General features: G+C 42.9%; 1 protein-coding gene across 2 annotated transcripts in view; it reads right to left on the minus strand.

The window, feature by feature from the left end:
• Polr3a (RNA polymerase III subunit A) overlaps nt 1-12,302 on the minus strand; it is a 52,513-nt gene that overhangs the window by 7,440 nt on the left and 32,771 nt on the right. For both annotated transcript variants that reach the window (XM_048339131.1, XM_048339129.1), the window contains 5 exons: nt 2,865-2,951; nt 2,698-2,780; nt 2,023-2,193; nt 377-470; nt 119-211 (listed from right to left, as the gene is read on the minus strand). In XM_048339131.1, the coding sequence (XP_048195088.1) occupies nt 119-211; nt 377-470; nt 2,023-2,193; nt 2,698-2,780; nt 2,865-2,951 (528 nt within the window). The remainder of the gene's footprint in view (nt 1-118; nt 212-376; nt 471-2,022; nt 2,194-2,697; nt 2,781-2,864; nt 2,952-12,302) is intronic.

Raw genomic sequence — 12,302 nt, forward strand, 5'->3', positions numbered from 1 at the left:
ACAGAGACCCAGTGAAGCCTCCGCATGGCGTTCTCTGCCTGCTTAGCTTTGGCCCTTGTGGGTCACGCCTGTCTTGGGACAGGATGACAGCCTCCACACAGTCAATTGTGTGACTCACTTCCAGTCTCAGAAGTCTGATCCGTTCCAGGGAAAGCTTGATGAGAATAAAGCAGTCATCGGGAAGAAATACTTCCTCAATATACTCTGAAATCTGTGGTGTCCAAAGAGCAGAGTGTTAGCCAGCCTATCCCTTCCCGAGGGCCCCGCCCAGCCCCTCTAGGACTGTTCAACCCCCTGCAGCCGCTTTGGGCCCCCCTCCCCCACTGGCCCCTGAGGCTGATGCTCTCATTTTCTTGTTGTCCAGAGGGATTCTTACCTCCCCCAGGAGGGTTTTCTCAATTCTGCCTTTCACGAGGCGGGCGTAATCCGCATCGTCATCCTTGTCTAGCTGTGCTGTGATAATTGGAGTGCTGCGAGGAGGAGAATACATTACTGCACCAGGAAGGGGCTTGTTTGCAGAGCACTGCTTTGTTAAAGCTGAATGCGATTTGCAACCGTCATGTATTAGTACCTGCAATTTGTTGAGCATTTACGGGGTTACAGGCTTGCTACAAAGGCTTCATTTACCCTGCTTTTCTTTTTTTTTTTTTGCATCTCCCCAGGCCACCCACTCCATTGGTAAATGAAAAGACTTTCAGAAAATCCTTCCAGACACAAAGGGAGTCCTACCTCCTCCTCTGGTCTCCATGCAGCAGTGACTTTAATTCTGTTCTCTGAGTAAACTGACCCTTGGTGCATTTCAACTTCCTCCAAGGCTCTCCCCAAACACCTGCTCCATGGAGCACCAGTTCTCAGCCCCGCCCCTCCCCTGAACTCCCTCCCATGCTGATTCTGCTCTTCTGGTCAGAGGCAGGCATTGCCTGCACTCTAGATGCCCGGTCACTCTTCGTTTTTACTTAATGCCACTCATTGTTCTTCGTTAGACTTATATATCCTAGGTAATCATGATTTCTGTCATCAAAGGCAATGCAACATCTACTTCCTTTAGTCTCAGATCACCCACAAATAGTAGAAAATCACTAGGGATCATGGAGTCTGGCCCTGTGATGTGACAGAACCATTAACTGGGCTTACTAAAGCTGGAATAAAATCTCTACTGACACACTGCTCTAGTTTTCCAAGTCTTTTAAAAAAAAGTATTTTTCTCTCTTTCAAGTGACTTGTGATCATAAAAAAAACACTGCTTTTATTTTGACTTCACATAGCTTTGACCTGAGGGACTCTTTTTTTTTTTTGATTGGTTGTAGGGCTTGAACTGGGGGCTTGGGAACTGTCTCTGAGCTCTTTTGCTCAAGGCTAGTGCTCTGCCACTTTAAGCCACAGTGTCACTTCTGGTTTCCTGGTGGTTAACTGGAGTCACATGGACTTTTCTGCCCAGGTCAGTTTTGAACTGTGATCATCAGATCCCAGCCTCCTAAGTAGCTAGGATTACAGGCATGAGCCACCAGCATCCAGGTTGCTTTTTATTTGATTTGGCAGTCCTGGGGCCTGACCTCAGGGACTGAGCACTGCCCCTGGCTTCTTTTTTTTTTGGCCAGTCCTGGGCCTTGAACTCAGGGCCTGAGCACTGTCCCTGGCTTCTTTTTGCTCAAGGCTAGCACTCTGCCACTTGAGCCACAGAGCCACTTCTGGCCGTTTTCTGTATATGTGGTGCTGGGGAATCGAACCCAGGGCCTCATGTATACAAGGCAAGCACTCTTGCCACTAGGCCATATTCCCAGCCCCCCTGGCTTCTTTTTGCTCAAGGCTAGCAATCTACCACTTGAGCCATAGCGCCACTTCTGGCCTTTTCTGTTTATGTGGTGCTGAGGAATCGAACCTGGGGCTTCATGTATACGAGGCAAGCACTCTATCACTAGCTAAGCCATATTTCCAGCCCTCAGCTTGCTTTTAAAAAACTATTGCAATAATAAAAAGCATGCCCTGGGGTAAGCACTCATAGGATGCTTAGGAGACAGGCACCTGATGGCCTTGGAGGCGTTGATGATCTCTTTGATCCGGGGCACGCCCAGGGTGATGTTCATGGAGGCTACACCTGCAAAGTGGAAAGTCTTCAGGGTCATCTGGGTGCCTGGCTCGCCAATGCTCTGGGCACAGAGCGCACCCACTGCGGAGCCTGGCTCCATTTGTGCCCTAGAAGGAAAAGGCATAGATGAGGACACAGCATACAAAGAAATGTCTAGTCATAGAGTGCTAGAGATGGGCTTCTATTATTGCCTTCCAACAGAAACCAGATGCACTGCCATCAGGAAGGACTTAGCAATGGACCAGGTGATCATGCTGGAAGAAGCTGGCACAGGCTTGGAATGGGGGGTCTAAGGATGCGATGGAATTCTGCATGGTCAGCATGTGATGTAACAGGCCCAGCATCCATTGTGTGCAGAAGTTCTACAGGGTCTCCTATCACAAGTGCTGCAGGTGGGCCGTGCATATGGCACCTGTCATGTATGCTAAGTGTCTTTGTGGAGGATATTTGTCAAGTTTCTTTGCAGTGACTTGCACATCCGGGAGCATCAAGCCGGCAACCCACTATGTAAGAGGTGACACACCTCCAAACCTGGTGGTGAGCTGTGGTTCTGGGCCTATGGGGAGGAAGCAGGAAGGACACCAGAGGCCTATGAGAGTTAGCACCCCTACCTCATGTACTTGTCTCTACAGGTCTCCAGAAACTTCTCTATTTGGGTGGGAGTGATCCGGTCCAACTGGTACAACACTCGGGGCTGGAGGGACAAAAGGCGAGAGCACAGTTAGGGCCAACTGTGTTGGCAAAACCTGTGTCCTAACAGGTCTGGGCATACTGGTACCTCTGTCGTGCCGTTATCATTGATGCCATATTTATCTCTGGTTTTCTTGATCTTTTCAGAAACCCCCTTAATGAATTTCTTTATTTCCTGAAAGACAAGAGAGCAAACATCAACCAAGTTTTTCATTAACTTGGATGTGATCACTTAATACCTGTCAGTAGTACATGATGGGTATCACATTTTAGTGGTATCAAGTACATAATACAGGCACTGGTTCCATTACAAAGTGTTTTTCCCAGGCCACCCAAACCCACTGCTGACTGCACTAGCTCCCACAGCACTACTCTCCAGTCCTTTATCATTCCACCCAGAGCAGGGAGCTCATTCTTGCTCTCCCAGGATGCCAGGTGGCCTGCCTTCATATACTCAAGCACAGGCATAACTGTACTGTTACACTTTGTATCTCTACATTGACCAATTCTTAGGGGTTTCTTCTGAGGCTATGATGAGGACTAAATACCACTGGCTAAAAAAGCACAGCTTTGCTGACTCTCATGAATTTTGAACATGTGCAACAAGCTTAGTTTTTTTCAAAGGAAACACTGGCCACTCCTAGCTCCTCTTGTTCTCTCACCCTCTCATTCTAACCCACCCACTTGCTCACTCTCACCCACCCTGCACACTAGGACTCACAGGATTCCTGAAAAACATTGCCAAAGCCACACACGAGGGGCTGGGAATGTGGCTTAGTGGTAGAGTGCTTGCCTAACATGCACGAAGCCCTGAGTTTGATTCCTCAGTACCACATAAACAGAAAAAGCCAGAAGTCGTGCTGTGGCTCAAGTGGTAGGTAGAGTGCTACCCTTGAGAAAAAGAAGTCCAGGGATAGATAGTGTCCAGGCCCTGAGTTCAAGCCCTAGGACTGGCAAAAACCAAAACCAAAACCAAGTCAGGCATGAAATGGTAGTGTAATACTATTTCTGCTGTATCTGGAAAAAAAGGATTTTTTTTAAGTACTGGGAATTTGATTTCAGGTTCTCTTGCTTGCTAGGCAGATGTTCTACCATTTGAACCAACCCCCTAGTCTTTTATCTGTTATTTTGTCTTTTAGCAGAATCTTGTCCTGGGCTGGCTTCATACACATACCTGTATCTGTCCCTTATAGCTGGAAACAGGCACACACCACCATGCCTAATTTATTAAGATAGCATCTCAGTTTTTGCCCTACTCGTCCTTGAACTGTGATCACCTGATCTCTACCTCCCAAGCAATTGAAATTATAGGTATGAACCAATGCATCTAGCCACAACACAGCAAGTATTAACTATTTTGGAGATAGAATCTCACTGTGTTGATTGAGCTGGTCATTTACTTCTAGGTTCAAGTGATCTTTTCATGTCAACCTCCCAAGTGGCTGGGACTATAGGTATACCACCATGCCTGGCTATGTTCTTATGTTTAAACAGCCTTAGCCTCTCTGTGAGGCAGCATACCATTAGTTCCATTACCCTAGGTCAGATGCATCAAGGGCCAAAAAGAGGTCAGATGCTCTCTGAAGTCTGCCATCTCTAAATCCAGCTATCTGGACAGAATGAGTGTGTGGTGGTACACATAAGAGGAACCAGAATTCAATAGGCCAAGGCAGGAAGACAGAGTTTCAGGCCAATCTGGACTACATAGTTAAGAGTCTGCCTTTTAAAAAAAATTAGAAAAAAGGGCTGTGATTGTGGCTTAGTGGTAGAGTGCTTGCCGAGCATGCATGAAGGCCTGGGTTCAATTCCTCGGTACTACATAAACAGAAAAGTTGGAAGTAGTGCCATGCCTCAAGTGGTACAGTGCTAGCCTTCAGCAAAAAGCTCAGGGACAGTGCCCAGGCCCAGAGTACAAGCCCCAGGACTGGCAAAAGAGGGGAGGGGAAGAAAAGATATGCTGGGAGCTGGTGGCTCATGTCTGTAATCCTAGCTACTCAGGAGGCTGAGATCTGAGGATCGTGGTTCAAAGTCAGCCCAGGCAGGAAAGTCCATGAGACTCTCATCTCCAATCAGCTACCGAAAGACCAGAAGTAGAGTTGTGGCACAAAGTGGTAGAGCACTAGCCTTGAGTACAAAAGCTCAGGGAAAGCACCTAAACACTAAGTTCAGGCCCCATGACTGACAAGAAAAAACAAAAAAAAGAGTGAAGAAAAAAATAAGAGGCCAAGCACTGGTGGCTCACACCTGTAATCCTAGCTACTCAGGAGCTCAGGAGGTTGAGATCTGAGGATGGAAGTTTGAGACTCTCATCTCCAATTAACCACAAGAAGCCAGAAAGTGGGGTTGTGGTGGAGTACAAAGCTCAGGGACAGCATCCAGGCTCTGAATTCAAGCTCCAGGACTGGAAAATAAAGAAAAAAGAAAAGAAAAGAAAAGAAAAGGGGACAGGAATAAGACCAAACAACAAGTAGACCCAAAAGTTTTCATCTGTGAGCTTTTCACTTATAAGGAGCAAAAAGAGACACAAATCACCATTACCCAGCAGCCATTGGGGAGAACTTCAGCACAGCTGGGCACAGGAATATGCTTCCAGTAGCATTACAGGAAAAGAACACCTTTCTTACACAAAGGTTAGGGCTCACTTAGTGGAAACAAACACCAATGGAAACAAAGAATTCAGTGGAATCCACCCATGCATTTCAGAGAAAACACATAGCATGTCCAATGCAGGCTGTTAATAAGCACATAGGCACCCTCAGCCTGCCCCTTGGCCCTGGTGTGGGTTAGGCTGGGGAACAGCTCTTGGCTTAGACAAATCTATTCTGGCTACTGGATTTTTGATCCTCTCAGCAAATCTGAATTCATCAGATTATGAGCTACAGAATGGCATCCCCAGACGTGCACTGTGTGTGCCACACGGTGTCAGCTGCACCAGTATCCTCTGAACAGACAAATTCTGCTGGCAGGTGGTCACTTGAGAAACTGGCCAAAGGCAAGAAAAGAACTGGGCCAAAGAGAATCTGCCTGTGTTTGCCAGAACCAGGGTACAAAGAGCTGGAATGCCATGGGAATGGACACCCTTTATGCTCACACATCACCCTGTTATATCTCTCATAGCCTGCCTCAGTCAAGGTCTTTGAGGGGGGAGAATAAAACCAGCAAACATAAGCACATAGAAAAACAAAATGATCATATAAAGTAATATTTACTGAAATAAACTCCAATAGAAACAAAAGCATTTTTCTTTGTTGTTCGTGCTTTCTCCTCTTTTTTTTTTTTGCCAGTCCTGGGGCCTGAGCACTGTCCCTGGCTTCTTTTTGCTCAAAGCTAGCACTCTGCTACTTGAGCCACAGCGCCACTTCTGGCAATTTTCTGTTTATGTGGTGCTGGGGAATTGAACCCAGGGCCTCATGTATACAAGGCAAGCACTCTTGCCACTAGGCCATATCCCCAGCCCCTCTTATTTCTGTCTTGTTTGTTCATTTACTTGTCTATGGGAGGGTAAGGGAGGCACAGAAATGGAGGGACAAAAGGTGAACAAATGCAACAGTGGTACCCACTAGACACTATGTGGAAAATGAACTATACGCTTGTGGGTGGACGGGAGGGAAAAACTGGGAGAGAACAAGGGAAGGAGTCACACTGTCCATAAAGAAATGTACTTATAACCTGAGTTATATAACTGTAACCCCTCTGTACATTACTTTTATAATAACAAAAAGAAAAACAATAAAAAAGGCAAACCAAATGGCAATTCTAGTTGATTTAAAAGGAAAAAAAAAGGAGAAATAAAATTTCTAGGGAAAAATGTAAGGCACTTAGCCCAGGAACAACCTGCAGGTAACACATGAAAACTTAGAAGGGACTCTTTTACCTTTCATACCTCCACCCAGTCAGAGGACAGAGGTCCTTTAATAGAACATTCTTATTTGAGCTTTGCCTCCTGTTTCACCTAATACAATGAAAGCTATATACTCTCTGGCCTGTTGATCTTGTGTTACATTTAATGATAATTGGTGCCTGAAGGTCCCTTTTCTGTATCCTTTTGCTTGATTCTAACCAGAATTATAAATTCAAAGAGTGGGGCTGGGGATATGGCCTAGTGGCAAGAGTGCTTGCCTCATATACTTGAAGCCCTGGGTTCGATTCCCCAGCACCACATATACGGAAAATGGCCAGAAGTGGCGCTGTGACTCAAGTGGCAGAGTGATAGCCTTGAGCTAAAAGAAGCCAGGGACAATGCTCAGGCCCTGAGTCCAAGGCCCAGGACTGGCAAAAAAAAAAAAAAATAAATAAAAATTATATATATATATATATATATATATATATAAATTCAAAGAGTTGCTTGAGCAACTCTTTGTTTGTTTAAACAAACAAAGAAACAAAACAATCAAAAGAATCTCAAGGGGTATCAAGGTCACAAGTGCTAGAATAAGGAAGGCTAATAAGTCAACGTTACTAATGATGAAGGGTTTGCACGACTAAGGAAAATACGGCTGACAAAATAAGAAAGAGGGCAGGGGACTAGGGAGAAGGCTGAAAAAGGAAATATCTCTTTTCAATGTATTTTTTCTCCTAAGAGGGAGTTGCTTCTGAATAAGTCACAGAACAAACTATATTGACAAGTGAGATTTTCAGAGGCTATTTTCGACCTTCTTAATAACTGAGCAATTGATGTTAAGAATAAAGCAAGCTCTGATCATGTAAAATATTTATTAAAACAACTGATAAAAAAAGAATAAAGCAAGTTGAATGCAAGTGGATCATGCCTCTCTAATCCTAGCTTCTTAGGAGGTTAAGATATGAGGACTGACACAATTCAAGTCCTCCTCCAAGTCCTCCAGGCCAACAACTGCCAACCCAGAATTAGATACCCAGCAAAATTAGAATTCACCTTCGAGGGAAAAATCAGATCTTTCCATAGCAAAGAGGAACTAAAGGATTATGTGAATAAAAAACCAACCTTATAGCAAATTCTAAGAGGGGAACCCCACCCAGCAGAAAACGTACAGGACCCCCAGACAGAAACAGAAACTACAATAGCCAGAGCCCAACAGGAAGAGCAGCTCAATAAAGGCAAGAAAGAAGGGAGAAGAAACACAGCCTAACAGGAAAATGGAAGGGAAAAAAACCCCACACTTATCCATGATCTCTTTGAATATAAGTGGTATAAATTCTCCAATAAAGAGGAGCAGACTGACAGAGAGGATCCGTAAACAAAAAGTTGCTATCTGTTGTCTTCAAGAGACCCATCTTACAGCAAGGGACAAAAACAGGCTCCGAATTAAAGGATGGAGCAAGATCTTCCAAGCAAATGCACCTATCAAAATGGCAGGGGTAGCCATCCTGATTTCAGACAAGCTGGACTTCTCATTAAAATCAGTTCAAAAAGATAAAGAAGGGCACTACATTTTAATACAAGGAAAAATCCAGAATCCAGATATCATGGTGATAAATTTATACTCACCGAACAAAAGAGGCCCTAAATATGTCAAACAAATTCTCTCAGAACTACAGAACAAGATAGACCCAAACACAATCATAGTGGGAGACTTTAATACTCCACTCTCTCCAAAAGACAGATCCAACACACAGAGGATTAGCAAGGGAGCCGAAGACCTAAGTAACACCATATCCCACATGGATCTGATAGATCTGTACAGTTTTTCACCCTACAGAGACCCAATACACATTCTTCTCAGCAGCCCATGGAACATACTCCAAAACAGATCATGTCATAGTCCACACAAAGAACCTTAGCAAATACAAGAGTATTGACGTTATCCCATGTATCTTATCTGATCACAGTGGAATCAAGGTAACCCTCAATAACAAAGGATACCACAGAGGCTACACAAATACTTGGAGACTAAACCCCTCACTGTTATCTAACACTTGGGTCACAGAGCAAATTAAGGATGAAATTAACGAATTCATAAGCCACAACAACAATGAAAATACATCACAAGAAACCTATGGGATACAGCTAAGGCAGTGCTGTGGGGCAAGATCATTTCCCTCAGTGCACACATTAAAAGAATGGAATCAGATCAGGCGAATAACCTCAGGATGCAGCTAAAATGTCTGGAGAAACAAGAAAAAATTGAATCTAAAACGACTAGGAGGAGAGAGATCACAAAGATTAAAGAAGAGATAAATCTGATTGAAAATAGAAAGACCATTCAACTAATAAATAAAACTAAAAGCTGGTTCTTTGAGAAAATAAAATTGACAGACTCCTTGCAAGACTTACAAAAAAAAAAGAAGAGAAGAGACTCATATCCGTAAAATCAGGGACTCCACCGGAAATATTACAACAAATACACAAACAATCATAAGGAACTATTTCCAGAACCTCTACTCACTAAAGAACGATAATTTTACAGAAATGGATCAATTCTTAGAGAAGTATAAACTGCCCAAACTGAATCAAGAAGAAATAAATCAACTAAATAAACCAATAACTTACAGTGAGATACAGGAAGTAATCAAGAGCCTCCCAACAAAGAAAAGCCCAGGCCCGGATGGATTCACCAATGAATTCTATAAAACCTTTAGTGAGGAGCTAATACCAATACTCCTCGAACTCTTCCGTGAAATAGAAACAGAGGGAGAAATCCCAAACTCATTCTATGAAGCTAATATTATACTCACCCTCAAACCAGGCAAAGACCCAACAAAAAAAGAGAACTACAGACCAATATCACTAATGAACACGACACAAAGCTCCTCACCAAAAATTAGCTATCAGGATCCAGAAACTGATCAAGAAAATTATACATCATGATCAAGTAGGCTTCATCCCACAGACACAAGGATGGTTCAACATCTGTAAATCAATAAACGTAATTCATCACATTAACAGAGCTAAGACCAAAAACCATATCATCATCTCAGCCGATGCCCAAAAAGCCTTTGACAAAATATAACACCCATACATGTTAAAAGCCCTGGAGAGAACATGAATAGAGGGAACATTCTTTAAAACAATAAAAGCCATATACAACAGACCAACTGCTAATATCATATTAAATGGGGAGAAAGTAAAACCATTCCCCCTAAACTCAGGAACAAGACAAGGATGCCCACTCTCCCCACTTCTTTTCAACATAGTGCTGGAATCCCTAGCCATAGCAATAAGGCATCAAAGGGATCCATATTGGCAAAGAAGAAATCAAACTAACCCTATTAAGAGATGACATGATCTTATATCTGAAGGACCCAAAAAACTCAGTCCCCAAACTCCTACATCTAATAAACCATTTTGGCAAAGTAGTAGGATACAAAATCAATCCACAAAAATCAGCAGCTTTTCTGTACCAGCAATGTACAAGCAGAAAAGGAAATTATGGAAATAATGCCATTTACAATAGCTAAAAAAAGAACAAATTACTTAGGGATCAACCTAACTAAAGACGTGAAGGACCTATTTAATGAGAAATATAAAAATCTAAAAAGGGAAATCAAAGAAGACACAAGGAGATGGAAAGACCTCCCATGCTCATGGGTAGGCAGAATCAATATAGTGAAAATGGCCATATTGCCCAAATTGTTATACAAATTCAATGCAATCCCCATCAAGATCCCAGTTACATTCTTCACTGAAATAGAGAAAGCAACCCATAAATTCATATGGAACAGCAAACGACCTAGAATAGCCAAAGCAATTCTAGGCAAAAAAAGCAGTGCAGGAGGTATCACAAATACCAGACTTCACGCTCTATTATAGAGCCATCATAACAAAAACAGCCTGGTATTGGTATAAAAACAGACCTGAGGACCAATGGAATAGAATTGAAGACCCAGAAATAAAACCACACTCTTACAGTCAGCTGATATTTGACAAAGGAGCTAAAGACATACAATGGAAAAAACATAGCCTCTTCAACTACTGGTGCTGGGAAAACTGGGCAGCGATATGTAGAAAACTCAAAGTAGACCCTAGCCTATCACCATGCACCAAGATCAACTCAAAATGGATCAAGGACCTCAACATCATACCTGAATCCTTGAAACCAGTAGTAGGAAAGCAGAGTAGCAAAGATGCTAGAACTTTAGGCACAGGAAGGAACTTCCTGAATAGAGTCCCAGGGGCACAACAGATAGGAGAGAGACTCGACAAATGGGACTACTACAAAATAAAAAGTTTCTGCATGAGGGACGAGGTAACAAACAGTACAAGTAATGTATCCAATGCCTAATGTATGAAACTGTAACCTCTCTGTATATCAGTTTGATAATAAAAATTTGAAAAAAAAAAAGTTTCTGCACAGCTAGACATAGCCACCAAACTAGAAAGACAGCCAACCATATAGGAAAGGATCTTCAGCACAGCAACAGACAGGCCTAATATCCGTCATCTACAGAGAACTCAAAAAACCCAAGCCCAGTAAACCAATTATTAAATGGGCAAAGGAGCTAAACAGAGACCTCACATGAAAAGAGATAAAAATGGCAAAGAAACATATGAGGAAATGTAAATAAAAACAACCCTGAGATACCACCTCACTCCAGTTAGAATGGCCTACACTCTGAACTCAGGCAACAACAAATGCTGGAGGGGATGTGGGGAAAGAGGAACCCTTCTCCACTGTTGGTGGGAGTGCAAAGTAGTACAACCACTTTGGAGAACAGTATGGAGGTTCCTCAAAAAGCTCAACATCGACCAACCCTATGACCCAGCCATACCACTCCTAAGCATCTATCCTGAACAACAGGTCTCAGGATATCAAAAAGACATCTGCACATCCATGTTTATTGCTGCACAATTCACAACAGCCAAAATATGGAAACAACCCAGATGCCCCTCTACAGATGAATGGATCAAAAAAATATGGTACCTATACACAATGGAATACAACATAGCGATTAGAAATGATAAAATATTGGTATTCCCAGTGAAATGGTTGGAACTTGAACAAATAATGTTGAGCGAGACAAGCCTAGAACACAGAGAACAAAGGGGCATGGTCTCCTTGATATATGACTGTTGGGGGGGCGGGGGGAGGGAGACAGCAGAGACCAGGTCTGCGAAACAAAAAACTCCTTGTCAAATGGTATTTCAACAGGTTTGGGTCAGCGACCTTACATTATGTATCTAAAACCAAACAACTACTAAACATAAAAAGGTCTAAAATAGTTCTCTCAGTGGATCACAATAGCTCAACAGCTATGTATGTATGATCATATAAGACAAGGATAAGCAAACTCTATTGTTGACGTTATATTTAAAGTTCTGGGTGAATTTCCTTTGGCGTACGCCATGTGGCTACTGTATATGATTTTGGTATACTGGGTATTGTATATATGCCTACATGATCTAGGGAAGGGAAAGGAAAATGAGGGTGTAAGATATCACAAGAAATGTACTCACTGCCCTATTATGTAACAGTACCCCTTTTGCACAACACCTTGTCAACAGAATTTAATTAATTAAAAAAAAAAAAAAAGATAATGAGGACTGAACCAGCCTGGGCAGGAAAGTCCATGAGATTCTTGTTTGGTTTTGGTTTTTTTTTTGCCAGTC

Source organism: Perognathus longimembris, chromosome 2, assembly GCF_023159225.1.
Source record: "Perognathus longimembris pacificus isolate PPM17 chromosome 2, ASM2315922v1, whole genome shotgun sequence".
NCBI classification, from domain to species: domain Eukaryota; kingdom Metazoa; phylum Chordata; class Mammalia; order Rodentia; family Heteromyidae; genus Perognathus; species Perognathus longimembris.